This window comes from Histomonas meleagridis (genome assembly GCF_020186115.1).
Source record: "Histomonas meleagridis strain 2922-C6/04-10x chromosome Unknown contig_104, whole genome shotgun sequence".
Lineage (NCBI taxonomy): Eukaryota > Parabasalia > Tritrichomonadida > Dientamoebidae > Histomonas > Histomonas meleagridis.
The window spans coordinates 96,225-116,014 of NW_027150750.1; the positions used below are offsets into that span (position 1 = coordinate 96,225).

The following is a 19,790-nucleotide window of genomic DNA, read 5'->3' on the forward strand; positions in this document are numbered from 1 at the left end:
CCTGATATGACTACAATTAATTTAACAATTTCACCATTACAAATTATAGTTGATCTTGATACTATATTTCATTTAACAGAACTATTTACTGATCAAAGTATCCAATTCTTACCAGAGAAATTACGAATAACATATTTTGATTTTGGTGAAAAGATTCAACCGATAAAACTCATTAAAAATTATTCACTAAATTTAAATATTCCCTCGTTTCGAATTACAATTCCTTATACTACAAATCAAGAGAATGATTCTATTGATTTCATTCTTTATGATTTTAATTTAAGTAAACCTCAAACGAAAATAATTGCTGATAATGTACAATTGATACCAATTAATTTCGTGATCAATTTTTCATTAAAATTTTTACTCACTAATGAAATAGTAATGTTTGAAAGTCAAAACTTAAAAACAGATTTATCATTAGTACTTTATGATCAAAAAATTAACGCTGATATAACAATTGATTTTTCATTAGATTCATTTTCTTTATATTTAGTACAAACAAATATTGTATCATTATTAAATGCATTACAAAGTATTACAAGTTTATCATTATTTCAACGGAAAAAGAATTCGAAACAAATATTTGTGTTTGGTAAGAATAAACTCTTTTTAACAGCTAAAATCCCAAACATTAATATAATTTTAGATGATGGAATTGCGGATAAATTAATGAAAATATCATTAGGACCAATAATATCCAAAATTACATATGAAGATGAAAAATTAAATTTAAATGCTAATATTATGCCAATTAAAATTAATCATATTAATGAATTATTTATGGAAATACAAAATCCAATTAATATAACATTCGATTTAATAAATAATACTCAAACTATTACGATTAATATTGATAAAATTCATGGATTTTTATTATTTGATACATTACAATGGTTATTAAAATATATGGACTCAATAATTAAAACAATTCCTAAACCAAAACAAATACAAAATCAAAATCAAATAAATAACGTTAAATCAAATATAAATTTAAATGTTCAAGTTACAAATACAATTTTCGAAATGAAAATTCCTAAAGAAAATTTGATGATTGATTTAAAGACTATCGAAGTTAAAAACAAAAATAATAATTTAAGTAGTTTAAATGTTAATATTTCGGATCTTTCTATATATAAAGGAAATCATTTCATATTAAAACCTTTTAACTTAAATATTCCAATTAACTTCCCAAATCCTTTTGACTTACAAATCGATTTCGTTGAAGTTGGAATTATTCCGGAAGATATAAATCCTTTATTCGATTATATTCCACAAATCTTGAAATTTATGGTCAAACTTCGTGAAATGCCATTTATGCCTGAAAAGATTCAACTTTATTTGAAAGTTAAAAAAGTCAAATTATTAATATTAGAAAATATTGAAAGTTATATATCACAACTTTCGATTTTAAACATAAATTTGAACTTATTTTTAACTAGAAAATCAATAAAAACTAATGTCGACATAGATAAAATAAGAGGATATTATTTAGATAAATTAAGTTTTATTAAAATACCCGATAAATTACATGTTGAATTTAATTTATTAGATAATAACATTGAAGTTTTAACTAATTTATCTAAAACTAATGTTAAAGTTAAAGAAGAATTAATTTATTGGGCTTTAAGATTTAAGTTTAATACTGAAAATTTGAAAGGAAAAGATGAAACAGATATAAATAAACCAAGTAAAACTATAAAAATTAATTTAAATTTAAAGCCTATAAATATAACATTACTTAAAAAGACGAAAAATTTAATTAAATTATTTATAGATGAAACAACTATCAATTTAACAAAAGATGAAAAAATTGGAATTGATTTAAATAGTAATGGATTAACTATTAAAACGGATTACATAAAGCAAAAAGTTGTTAAATTTGAACAATTAAAATTCCAATTATTAAAAGATCGATTATTTGCACGAATTCCTAAAGTTATAATTTATATATCAATTCCATATATCTTTAAAGTCATTAAATATATCAAAAATATTATCCCTAAAAATAACAATTTAGTACAATATAATACAATTTTAGATGAAACAAATAATAAACAAATGAAAATACCAATGATTAATATTGATTTCTTAATGGAAGGAATGCAAATTAATATATTACCAAAACAAAACGATGTTAAAACACATTATTTATCAATTAATATACCAACGATTCAATTAGCTTTTAATTCTTTTTATAAGTTAATTGCATTAAATATTGGAAGTATAATAATATCAACAATTTGTCATAAAAGAAGACCAACAATAAAAATATCCGGAATTAAGTTATCTTTATCATTTTCGGATGATAATGATATAAATTTAGTTACATTTGATTATATAAATTCATTACCTACAAATAATAATAATAATGAAAATAATATAATCGAAAAAATAAATTTAACATTTAAAGTTGAACAAATACAAGTTTTATATACGAATTTATTTGCTTCAACAATAATTAATTGTTTAGTATTTGATTTTAATATGTTACCTAAAAATAACTTTAATTTACCAATGAAAATGATTCCAATAAATTTGGAAGTGCAATTAAATGATTTCCAAATTGTTATGATAATGGTTGAACCTATTGCAACATTTTTATTATCCGAAATTAATTTGAAATATAATTTCGGTGATTTAGATGCATCGATATCAAAAGTTAATGTTATATCTAAAGAAGGCGAATCAATGCCAATAATTAAAACATTAACAAATGATAATTTAATTAAAATCCAATTTAAGAACAAAGAATTATTTTGTATATTTTCGGAAGCACAAATTTATGTTGATTATCAATTATTAACATCAATTGTTACATTTATAATGTCATCACCTTTATTAGAATTAATGAAAAATGATAATACAAATACAAAACAAATGATTAAACAACAATCTTCATTTAGTTCAATGAATTCATTAAATTCATTTAGTTCATTAAATTCATTAGAATCAATTGAAGGTTTACAAATTACTATAATCGTTAGAATCCCTATAATTAATATTATTATACCTTCTTCATTAAATCCAGAAGATAATATGAATTTAAATATTAATTTTGGATGTCTTTTAGAATTATCAAATAGAAGAACTTCGATAGCATTAGAAAACTTTAATGTATTTATATCTAATCCGATAACAAAACAAAGTTTTTCACCTTTAATTTCTGATTTCGGATTTGTAGCAACAATTAGAAAAACTTCAAAAGGTCTTTCAATAACAATGAATATTATTGAATTAATTATAAAAATTTCTGTTTTTGATATATTATTATTTAAACAAATTATTGAATCAATACAGAAAACAGTTGAATTACGAACTTATACATATGAAGAAACAAATTTCAAATCGAAGTTCCAATTAGAAGACATTCGAATTACATCAGAAAAAATCGAGTTAATATTATGTGAAGATAATAAATCATCGAAATCATTATTTATACCAATATTTCGATTTATTATACCACAAATTAATACCATAGCTACATTAACACAAACAGTAAATACATTTATGATAGAATTAACACCTTATTTAGAGTTCTTTAATAATATTACTGGTTCATATGATTTTATTATTGAAACTTTTCCTTTATTATTAATATTAGTTTTAACAGAAGAAACAACACAAATCAATTTACAAGTACAAAAAGATTATAATATAAATATAAATTTACCAATTTTTGCGATTACTCGTATTAAAAAAATCATAAAAATATTAAAAGCACAAATTAATTTCTCACAACGTTATTTACGTTCATCAGAATTACCAATATTATCAATATCAAATGAACTTGAATCATATATATTAATCAAACAAAAAGGTGTCGAACTTAAACTATTACCAACTGAAATATTACCTATTTTTAATGTTAATGATTCTAATCTTAATATGATTGAATTTAAATATAAAAATTTACAATTTAATTTTAATCCAAATTCAATATCTTATCCAACATATATAACTTCATATCAAAATAAAAACATTATAATATGTGTAAATAAAATCCCTTATAAATGTGGATTATTAATAACATTAAAAAGTCCGGTACAAATCGAAAACTTATTAAGTGTACCATTTGATTTATATTATAAAAATGAAAAAGAAAATAAATTAATAAATTTAGGTACAATAAATCCTAAAAAACGATTTTCTTTAACACTTTCACCAAATGTTAATAATTATTATACGATAATACCTATAAATATTAATTCGAATAATGTCCAAAAATATTTTTATTTTACAATTTCATATGAAAATGATAAAATCGAAATATTTCAAGTTCCTATAAATAAGTCATATTTTAATTGTATTAAAGTTCCATATATTGATTATTTATCAGGAATTAAAGTCTTTGCGATTAAATCACAATTTATTATACGAAATTATTTACCATATCATATCCATATTCGATCAAATGATAATGAAATTCCAATTACTATTAAATCGAATGGTAAAAATAATTTATATTTCGGTAACATATTAAATAAAGATACATTCATTATGTCATTATCTTATGATGGTGAACATTGGGCAAGTACTTCCATTAAATTAAAATATGAAAAACCTCAAAGAATCGAAATCTTTAATAATAAGTCAAATACTATTGATTCAATTGTATGTACAATTGAAAAGAATAATGAAGAAGAAGAACAATTCTCAATTATTATCTTTTCTCCTTGTATAATATTTAATGAATCAAGTTTATTCTTGATCATTAATAAAGAAATTCTAATAAAACCATTTTCGAATAGTAATTATTGTCCAAAAATGATATTTAATAATAATAGTGAATCATTAAAACTTAATGTAGTAGCTAAAGAAATATCTAAAGAAACAAATGAGTTCATAGATTGTAATAAATCCGGTTATTCAACATTATTATTACCATCGATACAAAAGAACTTTTTTGTTCCTTTAACTTATAACTTAAATCATTCGATGAGTACTGTTGTCATCACATTTTTTTCATCGATCAAAATCATCAATAATTTAGACATAAACTTCAAGTTAATACCAACGGATAAGTTACCAATATTTAATGAGAAAGAATTAATGAATAATGTCGCGTCAAATAAATTCATGGGCAAAAAGATCGGGAATTCAATATTATGTCAATCAAACACCGAAATATTAATCACGACAGTCACCAAAAAAGGATATTACTACATAAAAGTTAAAGGATTTTCGACATATCCAATAATATCATTATTCGAACCTAAGAAAACAGTATTTCGAGTCCAAAACTCAATGAAAAGTATATTAATGGAATTAAACGTCATTAAATCGGAAACAGGTTATACCATTAAGTTTAACCCAATCGAATTCCCGACGCCAATAACTATCGCGAATCAATTAGACGTGCAAATATTCGCATTCCAATTTATTTGTTTTAAGCCATTTGAAGTTTTACCAAATTCAACTTCTTTGTTTGCTTTCGATGAGCCGTTGGCGTATCCGTCAATGCAAATATTGTTCGATAAATGTTGTTATAACATTTCATTGGTCGAAGATACGCAGCCGATTCAAATGGAACAAAAATATAAAAATAAATTCGTTTATGTTCAAGTGAAATCAAACTCAATTGGTAATAGAATGGTGATAATAACTTATGATCCAAATCATTCTTATTCATTATTATCAAAGTTTTCATTATACTTACAAATACCAAGAATTTTCTTATCAGTAATCGATCAAAACATGAGAGAATTCATTTTAATTACTTTGAATTCTATAAATTTCGATTTCATTCAAAGAGAAAGCGGTTTGTCTGTAAAATTCAATTTGAAAAATTTACAAATGGACGATCAGATTTCAATGAACTCAATTTTGTACGGAAGAAACGATTCGAACGATAGGCCGTTTATTTCTTTCCAATGTATATGTTCTCCTGATACACCGCTATTCACGTCATTCCAATTCATTTCATTGATATTACAAAGAATAGATATAAATATTAACTCCAATTTCATTTTCGAATTAATTTGCGTTTTTAATTTGTTGAAGAAATTTAATAAAATGAAAATCGAACCGGCAAAAACGAAAAACTTTGAATCAATTTCATTGATTAACATTAATTGGTTTGAAGTTAGCCCAATATTTTTAGTAATTTCATTTAATAAATCGAATGATCGAAATTCGATTTATAATAATAAAATGCCAAGTTACTTCAAATATTTGAAATTGATATCGATAAATTCCAAGAAAATTTTAATTCCCGGAATTTTCATTGCACATTTAATTGATCAAATTCAATCATTAATTGAAAAAATTTCCGATGATTATAAAACAGTTGCATTTAATCAAATGATTCAAATGCTTGGTGCTAGTGGCGTAGTCTTAAATGCATTTAATATTCCTTCGATCATTGCCACCAAATATTTAAATTTGACTTCATTAACGAGTGAATTGTCAAATGAAATTAACGACTTCACGCAAACGGTCGCCGAACGATACGATAACCGAAAAGTGCTTCACGGTTATTTTTCTGTTGAAATCATGAAACAACTTGTTCATCAATTAAATCAAAACAACTTTTATATAACTCCATTAGTTATCGGAGTATTACATAATAAGAATACTGGTATTCAAATCAAAAGAGTCTCAGGTTATAGTTATGGAGTTGGTGTTGCAGGTGTATTAACTAAATCATTTATTGAGAAAATGGAATCTACGCAATCGATGCAAAACATATTACAAGCGAGGCCAATGAGAGCTTACATCGAGAATCGAATAAATATATATAATAACGAAGTTGCGAATTCGCAATTATTAATTTCGCGGAATTCGAATTCTAATGAACAAATCAAATTAATTATAAAATATTTAGGAAATAATAATTTGATATGTATCACAAACGTAAACATTTACATCGTGAAATCGGATGTATCAGTGATATTGGATCATGCGCTGATCAAGTTAATGGTCGGAATCAAAGTGGAGGCAAACACATTGACAATTCTCTTTAAAGAAAGAAGCCCAATGATATTGAAAATAGATAGAAAATATTTGGATTCGGTAAAGTTGTTCCTGTTGTCACAAAATGAAATGCAAAGGATCTTTGGAAGATCTATAATTATATAAAGAATCTTTCCCATAAATTTGTTTTTGGTATGAAAAGTGTCATTTATTCCACTTTTTCATAATGGTTTTGTGGAACGAATTCAAATTTATAAATTGAATGTAATTGTCTGTAGACATTCGAAAATTCCGGGATAATCAAACGATATTATACTCGTTATTTTCGATTGCACAATAAAACAAATGAATATATATTTTAAATGAATCATCGATTTTATTATTTATGGATTAATTATATAAATAATCAAATTTTTCTTTCAAAAAAATTAAAATATATTTTTGTTACACTCAATCTCAAATTCTTTACACACAAGCAAAGACAATATGTTGAGTCAATACAAATATATTTCTGATGCGTACTTGCCTTTAAGAAATAGTACCACATCTTTCCTAAAAATGAAAAGAAATTTTTTTACATCTTATAATAATTCGAAGATTTTCATCAATTTACCATTGCATTTCGTCATGAATACACAATCCATTTCGATTAGGAGTCTTATTGGAAAATATTTTTATCTAATTTCTGATTTTTTAAAAATTTTTTCTTTACTTTTTATCAAAATAATTTTTTATTTCAATAAAGTAATTCATAATTTACATAAAAAGGAAAAAATGAAATGTAAATTCATTTTTCTTTCGATTATTCTCTTTTTTGTGCAATCAAGTGAAATATTTAATTCTACTACACAAACACTTACTGTAAATACTTATGATGAATATTTAGAAAGGAGTTCATATAAAAGTCAAATAATATATATTATAATTAATGATGGTGTTGATGAAATCGAAGATTATGCTTTTTTCAAGTGGTCATCACTAATTTCGATTGAAATTGGTGACTCAGTTACTTCAATTCAAGGTTATGGATTTTATTACTGCACTAATTTAGAAAAAGTTATCATTGGAGAAAATGTTAAATTAATTGATAATTATGCTTTTATTTACTGTTCAAATTTAGCAACACTTATCATTGGAAAAAGCGTAAAAACAATTGGAAATTATGCATTTGAAAAATGTTCATCATTAAAAAATTTCACAATTCCATATTTAGTTACATCAATTGGAACTTCGACATTTGAGTCATGTACTAAATTGGAAACAATTATCATTGGAGAAAATGTGAAAAAAATTGATAATTTCGGATTTAGATATTGTTCTTCGTTGAAAAATATTACAATTCCAAAATTAGTGTCTGAAATAGAATCAACTGCTCTTATAGGATGCATTAGTCTCGAATTTATAAATGTTTCTAATGAAAATGGTTATTATTCTGATAATGATGGAATCCTTTATAATAAGGATTTCACAATAATTGTATGTTATCCAGCAGGTATTTCTTCTCAATCATTTGAAATACCAAATTTGGTAACATCTATTGGAAATAATGCATTTTATTCATGCTCATCCTTAATAAATATTACAATTCCTAATACAGTCACATCAATTGGAGATGAAGCATTTCGTTTATGTACTAATTTATCCACATTAATCATTGGTGAAAATGTTAAAACAATTGAAGATTTTGCATTTTATTCTTGTTCATCATTGGTGAGTATTATAATACCAAATTCTGTTTCAACAATTGGTGATTATGCATTTGATTTGTGTTCTAAATTAGAAACAGTTATTATTGGAGAAAATGTAACAACAATTGGAAAAAATGCATTCTACAAATGTTCAATAAGGAATATTATAATCCCAAATTTAGTTACATCAATAGATGATTATACATTTTATTCGTGTGATAAATTAGAAACAATTACCATTGGAGAAAATGTAAATATGATTGGTACCAGCGCATTTTATTTATGTTCATCATTAAAAAATATTACAATTCCAAATTTAGTTACAACAATAAAAGATAGAACATTTTATTCATGTACTAGTTTAGAATCAATAATCATTGGAGAAAATGTGAGAACAATTGGAAACGATGTATTTCGATATTGTTCTTCTTTAAAAAATATTATAATTCCAAATTTAGTTACATCAATCGGTAATAATTTATGTGAAAAATGTATTATGTTAGAAAAAGTTAATATTGGAGAAAATGTGACAACAATTGGAGATTCTGCATTTTTTTCATGTTCATCATTAAAAAATATTATAATTCCAAATTTAGTTACATCAATTGGAACTTCGACATTTGAGTCATGTACTAAATTAGAAACCATTATCATTGGAGAAAATGTAACATCAATTGGTGAATATGCAATTCGATCATGTTCATCATTAATAAATGTTACAATTTCAAATTCAGTTACAATAATTTGTGCATATGCATTTGCATTATGTAAATCACTAATAAGTTTTAAAATTCCAAATTTAGTTACGATAATTAATACATCTGTATTTAATCAATGTTCATCATTGACAAATATAACAATTCCAAACTTAGTTATAACGATTGATGTTTGGGCATTTCAATCATGTGCCAACTTGACCACAGTTATTATTGGTGAAAATGTGACAACAATTGGGAGTTCTGCATTTCAATCATGTACTAACTTAGTAACAATTATCTTTGGTGAAAATATAGCAACGATTGGAAGTTCTGCATTTAGTTATTGTTCATCATTAAAAAATATAACAATTCCAAGCACAGTTACATCAATTGGAATTTATGCATTTAGTTCATGTACTAACTTAGTATCTATTACCTATGGTAAAAATATAACAATGATTGGAAGTTCTGCATTTAGATCATGTTCTTCATTAAAAAACATAACAATTCCAAACATGATTACAACAATCCAAGATTATACATTTCAATCTTGTACTAACTTGACTAATATTATCATTGGAGAAAATGTAACAACAATTTGTTATTCTGCATTTAGATCATATTCTTCTTTAAGAAATATTATAATTCCAAATTCAGTAATATTAATTGAAAGTTATGCATTTAAATTATGTGATAACCTCGAAACAGTTATCATTGGAGAGAATGTAAAAACAATTGAAAGTTATGCATTTCGATATTGTTCATCATTAAAAAATATTACAATTCCAAATTCAGTTACTTCAATCGAAAGTTATGCATTTAATTCATGTAATAACTTAGAAACAGTTATAATTGGAGAAAATGTAACAACAATTGGAAGTTATTCGTTTGAAAATTGTACTGATCTCAAATGTATTTATTTTACTGGCATTGAACCACCAAAATCTATAAGTTCAAGTGCATTCAATGATGTCCCAACGAAATATATTATGACATCATATTTGTATCCAAGTGCAACATTCGGTTCACTCACAGTAACCCATAAATTGGTTGATGAATGTGATATATCTCTATGGCCAACTCTTACGTTTACAGAATCAAATACATTTACACAAAGCTATACATATTCAAATACATTTTCACAATCAAATACGTATACTATATCAAATACTTGTCCAAATACATTTACTAAATCAAGCGTGTTTACTAGATCAAATGTGTTTACAAACACATATATGTTTTCACACTCAAATACTTTTACAAGTTCAAAACAATTCGGTGCAACATTTATTAATACATTAATTTTTACGCATTCAATCACACAAACAATAATTCAAAAATCTATTTTCTCGAATACTGTAACTATTTCTATATTTGATTCATCATATTATTATACAGAAACTTTATTTATTTATTATAAATATATAACTGTTAAATATTACTCATATATATCATATTATACAGGATTTTATACAATTTTACAACAAAATGAAACGAATAATATTGTAAACCAAACGAATATGATTATTATCATTTGTGTTTGTATTGCGATAATTATTATTGTCTCAATCATTATAATATTACTCATTCGTAAAAATAAACTAAATAAAGAAGAAAGTTTTGATGAAGAAAGCATAAAAGAAGAAAATATACTTGATGAAGAAACACCATCAATGAATAATATTAATTTTATTAATTTGAATGATATTGAAGAAGATCCATTTGCAAAGGATTTCAAAGAAAATAATTTTGCAAAGATTTAAATTTCAATAAATAAATAATGATTGTGACTTGCCACTATATTTTTTTCATGATTGATAATTCGCATAAATAAACAGGCTTTAGTGGAGTAAGTCGACATAATAAAACGAATAAATTTTATAGTCATATATTAAAATTAAATTTGATCAAAAATGACACTCTAACCATAAAAATATTTTTGATAATAATAAGTTTTCTTTATGCATTTATATTGATTTTTAATAAATATTACCATTTATGGTAAACAATTTTTTAATATTTATTTTTATTTTTATTAATATTCAGTTAATGTTTTCAATTCACTGATAGCAACAGGTTGATTATCAACTGATACTGTGTCCTTGTCAAGTTTTGATGATATAACAATCGTATGTTTGAGCATTGATATTACTGCGGTTTGCATCTTTTGACCGAAATTTGATTTCGCTCGATTATCAACGATGATGCAGATTGGATTAACATATTTCTTCAATTCTTCAATTGTTCGTTCAAGTTTTTCTTCTTCCTTTTGAACAAAAACAACATAAAATCCGTTAATTTTACGTCGTGTTCCAAGTAACGAAGCTGAAAGATCAACAAGCATAACTGTTATCTTGTAAAGCGGAGTTCTTGTACGCTTTGAATCTAATCCAAGCATTTCTGGATAACAATCACGTAAATCTTCGATCTCTGCAACAACTGCACCTTCAACAACAGATGGATTTGTTGCAACATCAGCATAACGAATGAATTTGGATAATAAAATTTTCTTACAAAAATATTTTAGATATAAATGTGATTATCGAAAACGTCATCTTTAAAATCATTTGCAAACGGATCTTCTTCTTGTATTTGCATAATATTAACATTTGTCAATCCATCGCTTATGGGTTTTCTTTCATTTTCACTATTTGATTCAACTTCTTCCAAATTAGAAAATTTTTGTTTGTGTTTTCGATGATGAATAATAAAAATAGTAATTAAACATATAATTATAATGATTATAACTACTGCGCACACAATTATTATTATATTTGTTTGATTGTCAGTTGCAATGTTTTCGTTATCCTCACTTAATGCAAAATAAAAATCTGAATAATAACTATATAATGTTGAATATTGGATAACTGTGTAATTATAAAAAATGAATTCTGAATATGTGAAATAGATTTGTGAATTATTAAATGTAAATAACATTGAATGTGATATCATAGAATGAAGAGTAAATGTCTCCGTTATAATGATGGTTTGCTTCAAAACAAGTGAATGTGTTAAATATGGATTTGTGCTAAATGAATTTGATTGTGGATATGAATTTGTTTGTGAATATGTATTTGACTGTGTAAATGAATTTGTTTGTGAATATGTATTTGACTGTGTAAATGAATTTGTTTGTGAATATGTATTTGACTGTGTAAATGAATTTGTTTGTGAATATGTATTTGACTGTGTAAATGAATTTGTTTGTGAATATGTATTTGACTGTGTAAATGAATTTGTTTGTGAATATGTATTTGACTGTGTAAATGAATTTGTTTGTGAATATGTATTTGACTGTGTAAATGAATTTGTTTGTGAATATGTATTCGATTGAGTAAATGAATTTGTCTGTGTAAATGAATTTGTTTGTGAAAATGTATTTGTTGGTCCGTTTATATTAACAGCATAGAGAACTTTTTTCCCTGGTGTTAACTCATTTGAAGAAAATAAAAAATTGAATGTTTGGCCATTTAAAATTGCTTTAAAATGAATTGTACCATGTGTTTGTGGAATGACATACAGATCATAAACCCTTGTTCCTGTTTCAATATCTTCTGTATGAACCGAGTCTGTAATATCAAAATCATTAATTACCTCGGAATTCGAATCAACAGTTGCTTCGCACGTGAAGATATTAAATGTACCACTGTGTCGCAAACCACTTAAATAAAATTTCCAATTCGATGAAATTTGGTCAGGGCTGAATCCACCTATAAGTCTAATAGTGATTGAAAAAATTGACATTTTACAATTAAAATCAGCAAGAGGATATGGGTTATCATATGAACATTGTATTCCATTTGAAGAAATAATGTTTAATTGTTTCTGTACTTCAGCTGTTTGTATTACATTGGTACGAATATTAAAATCACCATCCGAATTTACATTTGATGAATATGGAGTATATGCAGTAACTGTTAGAACTTCTGTTGTGCTCTCAAAATTGATATTTGTTTGTATTTCGTTGGAGAGATAAATGCACTCCACATTTCTCCACATATCACTGCTAATTGAATTGCTTATACTAACACCAAACCGATCCCCAGTATTGAGAATATCTGCATTTTCAACCATGATAATAATGGTTTGATCCAATGCAAGTATTTTTTGATTATTTTTATTTTGATTTAAAATTATAGCACTCACTGAATTGTTATTCTCGCTTTTTGGTATATGAATTGTAATTTTGAATTGCTCAGCTTCATCATTATCGGGAAGCAGAGGAGTAGAAATAGGTAAGTTTGTTGTTAATGCCTCTTTGTTTTGGTACAAGGTATCTATTTCAATATTCTTAATTATCTTTTTTTCTATGTAATTGGAATAATTTGTGAGATTTGTTTTCATACAACTAGAACATACAGAATCATTATAAGTTTCTTTGTGAAGCTTGAAACTTATGATGAAGATGATTTGCACAAAATAATACAACAAAAAACAAATGAAATAATTTAATGGTTTACTCATATCGTAACACAGAATTGAATGTATTAATGGTCGCACAAAGTGTTCATGAAAAATGTAAAAATGAAACGCTTAACAACACTTTAATAATAAACTATTGAATTAAAAGGAGCCGTTAATTCAAATATCGCTAAATATTTATGAATCATTCTAACCAAAAAAATAATCTTATTTCATTATTAAAAGACATCGAATCAATTGTCTTTGACTTAAATGAAGATAATATTGAGCCAAAAGTTGAAAGTATTATGAATTTATTTGATATTAATTTACCATATTCATATAATTTGATCATTTCACGTTTAATATATAGATCTTTTATAGTTCAAAAGAAAGATATCAGAATATATTTATTATTCATAAAGGCAATCAAGTCAAAAGAAGAATCAATTCAAGAAAATTGTGATATAATTGAAGTTTTTACACATTTTCTTCTTCAATTAAATTCGCAAGAATCCTTTTATTTTTTAGAAAACATGATTGAAGAAAAATACATTTCTTCTAACGTAATTCAATCAAAAAATACATTATATTTTGCCCATTATTTTACTGAATCTAAAATCAATCAATTGAAAAATTTTGAAACACCAGTTTTAAATTTCTTTAAAAATATTGAAGATCTTAAAAAAGACAACTGGAAACTACACAAACAACTTATTAAAGAAGGTGTTAATCCTATATCTGTCATTAAAGCAATTCGTAACGATGATATTGATAAACTTCAAGAAATATCATCACAAGATGATTTCAATTATAATCAAATTATTGAACCATCAATTTATGAATCGTTTTCATTTATTAATGATAGCGATGTTTCGTTAATTCATTATGCAGCATTTTTCGGATCGATTAAATGTTTTAAATATTTACTTATGAATGGTGCCAAATTAAATAATGTAAATAAATATGCAGTAGCAGGTGGGAATATAGAGATAATTCATTTGTGTGAACAAAATAATCGTAATTTTAAACAAGTTCATGAAATTGCTTTAGAATTTCATAGGAATAATCTCTTTGATTATTTTTATAAGAAAAAAGTGATTCAAGCTAAAGAACTTACTCACTTAGAAATCAAATGTATTAAAAATGATAATTATTCTTTGTTTGTTTCATTATTAGAAAAGAAAAAGTCAAAATTTGATTTAAATATCTTTAGTGAAACAGCAACAACAGGTAATATTTTTCTCATGAAATATTTCATGTATGATTGTAAACTTCCAAAAAATATTTTAGTTTGTGCATCAGATTCAGGAAATTTAGAGTTAATGAAATTACTTCTTGAACAAAAAGGAATTGATATTAACTATGGAAGCATTTGATTTAATATTTTCGAATTGAAAATTTTTATTTGGAATTTACTTAAATTAATTTATACTCCACTTATAATTGCATCTAAATATGGTAATATTGGAATGGTTAAATTACTTCTTGAACAAGAAGGAATTAATGTTAATGCAATGAATATTTATTTAATTTGTTTAAAGTATTTTAATATTATATGATGTTTTTTTATTTAATTTGGTGAAACAGCTTTAATTATGGCATCTAAAAATGGTAATATTGAAGTGGAAAAGCTACTTTTAGATAATGATGAGACTGAGATTGATGAAAAAGATATTATTTTGTTTTGTTCAAAGTTTATAAAAATATTATATTATTATTTTATACTTCATGTTTTTTTGATTTATTTGGTAAAAATGCATTAATGGTTGCTTCTGAACATGGGCATATAGAAATAGTTAAATTGCTTCTTGAGCAAAATTTAATTGATATCAATGATCCTGACGTATTTTTTTATTATTTGATTTCATGATTTCGACTTAATATTTGGAAGTTATTTAAAATATTTCAAACAGCTCTTATTATTGCATCAGAAAAAGGTAATTTAGAGATAGTTAAATTACTTCTAGAGCAAAATGGAATTGATATCAATAAAAAAGATAATTATTTATTTCATTTAAAACTTATTTAAAAATCTTTGGATTTCAAAATCATTTTTAAGATTTATTGTTATGACCTCGAACAGCTCTTATATTAGCATCTTGGTTTGGTCATACAGAAATAGTTAAATTACTTCTTGAACAAGAAGGAATTGATATTAATACTAAAGATATTTATTTGTTTTATTTAGAATTTATTTTGATAATTTTATATTTCAAAATAATATTTGGAAATTATTTAAATTATATAAAACAGCACTTATTAGAGCATCTGAAAATGGTCATATAGAAATAGTCAAATTACTTCTTGAACAAGAAGGAATTGATATTAATGCTAAAGATATTAATTTATTTTATTTAAAATTTATTTTGATAATTTGATGTTTCAAGATAATATTTGGAAATTGTTTAAATGAATTCAAACAGCACTTATTATAGCATTCGATTATGAAAACTTGGAAATAGTTAAATTACTTCTTAATCATGAAGGAATTGATATTAATATTAAAGATACTTATTTATTTTATTTAAAAGTTATTTTAATAATTTGATATATCATAATAATATTTGGGAGATATTTAAGTTATTTAATGCAGCACTTATGAAAGCAGCACATAAAGGACAAATAGAAATCATTAATTTAATTCTTAATAATAAGACATTGGATATTAATATTAAAAATATTTATTTGTTTTATTTGAAAATTATTTTAATAATTTGATATTTCAAAATAATATTTGGAAATAATTTAAATTATTTGAAACATCACTTATGATAGCAATTCAAAATGGACATACAAAAATAGTTAAATTACTTCTTGAACAAGAAGGAATTGATATTAATGCTAAAGATATTTATTTGTTTTATTTGATATTTATTTTAATAATTTTATATTTTAAAATAATATTTGGAAATTATTTAAATTATTTTGGACAGCACTTATGTTTGCATCTAGAAATGGTCATACAGAAATAGTTAAATTACTTCTTGAACAAGAAGGAATTGATATTAATGCTAAAAATATTTATTTGTTTTATTTTGTGTTTGTTTTAATGATTTTGTGTTTCAAAATAATTTTTGTAAATTGTTTAAATTAATTCAAACAGCACTTATTATAGCATTCGATTATGAAAACTTGGAAATAGCTAAATTACTTCTTGAACAAGAAGGAATTGATATTAATGCTCAAGCTATTTATTTGTTTTATTTAATAACAATTTTTCAAAATAATATTTGGAAATTATTTAAATTATTTAATACAGCACTTATTTTAGCATCTTCATGTGGTCATACAGAAATAGTTAAATTACTTCTAGAGCAAAATGGAATTGATATCAATAAAAAAGATAATTATTTATTTCATTTAAAACTTATTTAAAAATCTTTGGATTTCAAAATCATTTTTAAGATTTATTTTTATGATTTCGAACAGCTCTTATATTAGCATCTTGGTTTGGTTATACAGAAATAGTTAAATTACTTCTTGAACAAGAAGGAATTAATATTAATGCTAAAGATATTTATTTGTTATATTTGATATTTATTTTAATAATTTTATATTTCAAAATAATATTTGGAAATTATTTAAATTGTTTAATACAGCACTTATTTTAGCATCTTCAAATGGTCATTCAGAAATAGTTAAATTACTTCTTGAACAAAAAGGAATTGATATTAATGCTAAAGATATTAATTTATTTTATTTAAAATTTATTTTAATTATTTATTTCAATTTCAAAATAATATTTGGAAATTATTAAAAATATTTGAGACAGCACTTATGATTGCATCTAGAAATGGTTATACAGAAATAGTCAAATTATTTCATAAGCACGAATGATTTGCCTCAAAATTTAGGTGAATAAACAATTGGATAATATTGTCTGATATTTAAATATAAGCTAATGAATTTTTAAAGATCTTCAAAAGATTTATAAGTCAACCATAGTTTGTCAAAACCGGTATATTCAAATGAACGTTTACCTCAAAAATAAAATAATCAAAAAGACGTATCGTTATCTATAGGTATGCGCAAGACTCTTTGTGAAATTGGACCATTAAAAGAAATAACAACAGAAAACAAAACAAACAAAGGATCACTTTCGATTGTGGTTCAAGATAATTGCACCAAAATTCATTGGAAAATTTTTAGTGATAATAATTCTTATTATCTTAATATTTCTGATGATGAAAAAGAAGATTTTCACGCAAATGAGTTCAATTCTTATGGGTCATTTACAATTTCACATCAGTCATTTGATTTTCTTACTCTTTCTGAAAATCCATTTTCAATAACATTAACTCTCAAAGATTCTTCACAGTATCGAAATTTTATTTTTACCGGAGACCAATTATTTCTTGTTTCTGTATTTATAGAAAAACTTCTATATTTTGGCATAGGTGTTCCAACTTATGAAAAGCCATACTCTATTCGTTTTTGCGATGGACCCAATGAGCCCAATATCCAATCTTCGCCTGATATTCCAATTGAAGTTTTCGATGTTAATGATTTAAACACCTTATGGATAAATATCCAAACGTTTTATCTTAATTTTTTCAAAGATATCTCAACTCATGATCTCCTATCATCATCTTATCCATATTCCATTGTTTCTAACACCTATAATAAACTTTTATTGTCCGAAATTAATTCCACCATTTCACAATATCCTACACATTCCCGTATTACACTTAAAGAATTCGAATCTTTTTTCGATAGTTCCACAGGTAAACTTAAAGAACCGGAGACATTTATGAGACGCGTTTATTTTTCAGGTGTTGAAACAGAAGTCTTGTCAAAAGCGCTTCCATTCATTTTAGGTCTTTATCCACTTACGAGTACATTCGATGAACGGAATCAAATTGATATTCGTTGCGCCACCGAATTTAACATTATCTTAAATCAAATGGAAACGAATGAAACGCTTCCATATCCTCGATCAAGTATTCAACGCGCATATCTTGTAATTCATCATGATGTCGAACGCACTGATCGTAACATTCCTTTATTTAAGAAGAAAGATTGCGTTGGCCTTAAAATACTTCAAACGTTATTACGTACGTATACATTTTTTAATCCGCGCATATTATATTTACAAGGAATGAATGATTTAATGGTTCCATTAATGACTGTATATTATCCGAATGTTAATGAGGATGGTATACCCATTAATAATGATGGAAGTATAATGGATTATGAAAAACTTTATCCAAAGATATTTTGGTTGTTTAATTCTTTCTTATATCGAGTTGGACATGCTAAATTTCTTATGTCGATAAATACAAGTTCAATGAGTAAGTTAACAGAAATTACAAAAGTTTTGGAAATGATTTCACCAACTGTTGTGTTTTGGCTGAAAAAAATGGAACTGTTGGAATACCAATGGTTATATTCGGAATATATTTTGATGTTTAAAAGAACTTTCGACAATATTTGGTGCGTTTGGATTAAGTTTTGCGCTTCGCCAATGCCGAAGAAATGGTTGAGGTATTTCTTCGTAGCAATAATCATAGATAACTTCGAGAAATTAACAAAGATTCAGAAGGTCAGCGTGGTGAAGATGATGAGCGCTTTCCCAACGATTTTAAGCGAAGTCGATGTGGAAAGAATTGGGAAAATAGCAATGTGGATATCAGAGAAATTGGGAAATGTGGGCGAAGTAGAGGAGGAAGAAGAGGAAGACGAAGAAGAGTTGGAATTCTTTTCACCATTAAACTGTGATTTGTAAATAAAAATTAAATATTATTTATCTATAATAATTAAATCGCATAACAATGTGAATATTCAGTACTTTAAATTCATGTACGGAGGCTTTATCTGAGATGTTTCACTAAGGAAAATATTAAAAAGTAATCTTGTTACCATAAGGTTGTACATGAGTAACTTGATAGTTTCTGCCCATAGTAAAATACAAAAAATGTTTTATTATGTAGTCTATATACTAAATATTTTATTTATATTATGAATTTGGTGAGTTGTTTTCTCCTTATCGCTAAGTAAAAATCAAATGCATTTTTATTGATCACGAAAAAAAAATTAATCATAAATTCATATTGTTTTTGAGAGACTCAACAAATCTAAAATTAAG

At 24.7% G+C, this 19,790-nt stretch overlaps 2 protein-coding genes across 2 annotated transcripts; one reads left to right on the forward strand and one right to left on the reverse strand.

The window, feature by feature from the left end:
- Positions 1-11,336: 11,336 nt before the first annotated feature.
- Positions 11,337-11,699, reverse strand: GO595_000510 (YbaK / prolyl-tRNA synthetases associated domain containing protein; the record flags this gene model as incomplete). The annotated part of the gene is made up of 1 exon (XM_067918300.1): positions 11,337-11,699. The coding sequence occupies one exon, from the start codon at positions 11,697-11,699 to the stop codon at positions 11,337-11,339; it is 363 nt and encodes a 120-aa protein (XP_067779290.1).
- A 6,030-nt stretch (positions 11,700-17,729) lies between these two features.
- Positions 17,730-19,430, forward strand: GO595_000511 (RabGAP/TBC domain-containing protein; the record flags this gene model as incomplete). The annotated part of the gene is made up of 1 exon (XM_067918311.1): positions 17,730-19,430. One exon carries the CDS (start codon positions 17,730-17,732, stop codon positions 19,428-19,430), a length of 1,701 nt encoding a protein of 566 aa, XP_067779291.1.
- Positions 19,431-19,790: the final 360 nt, after the last annotated feature.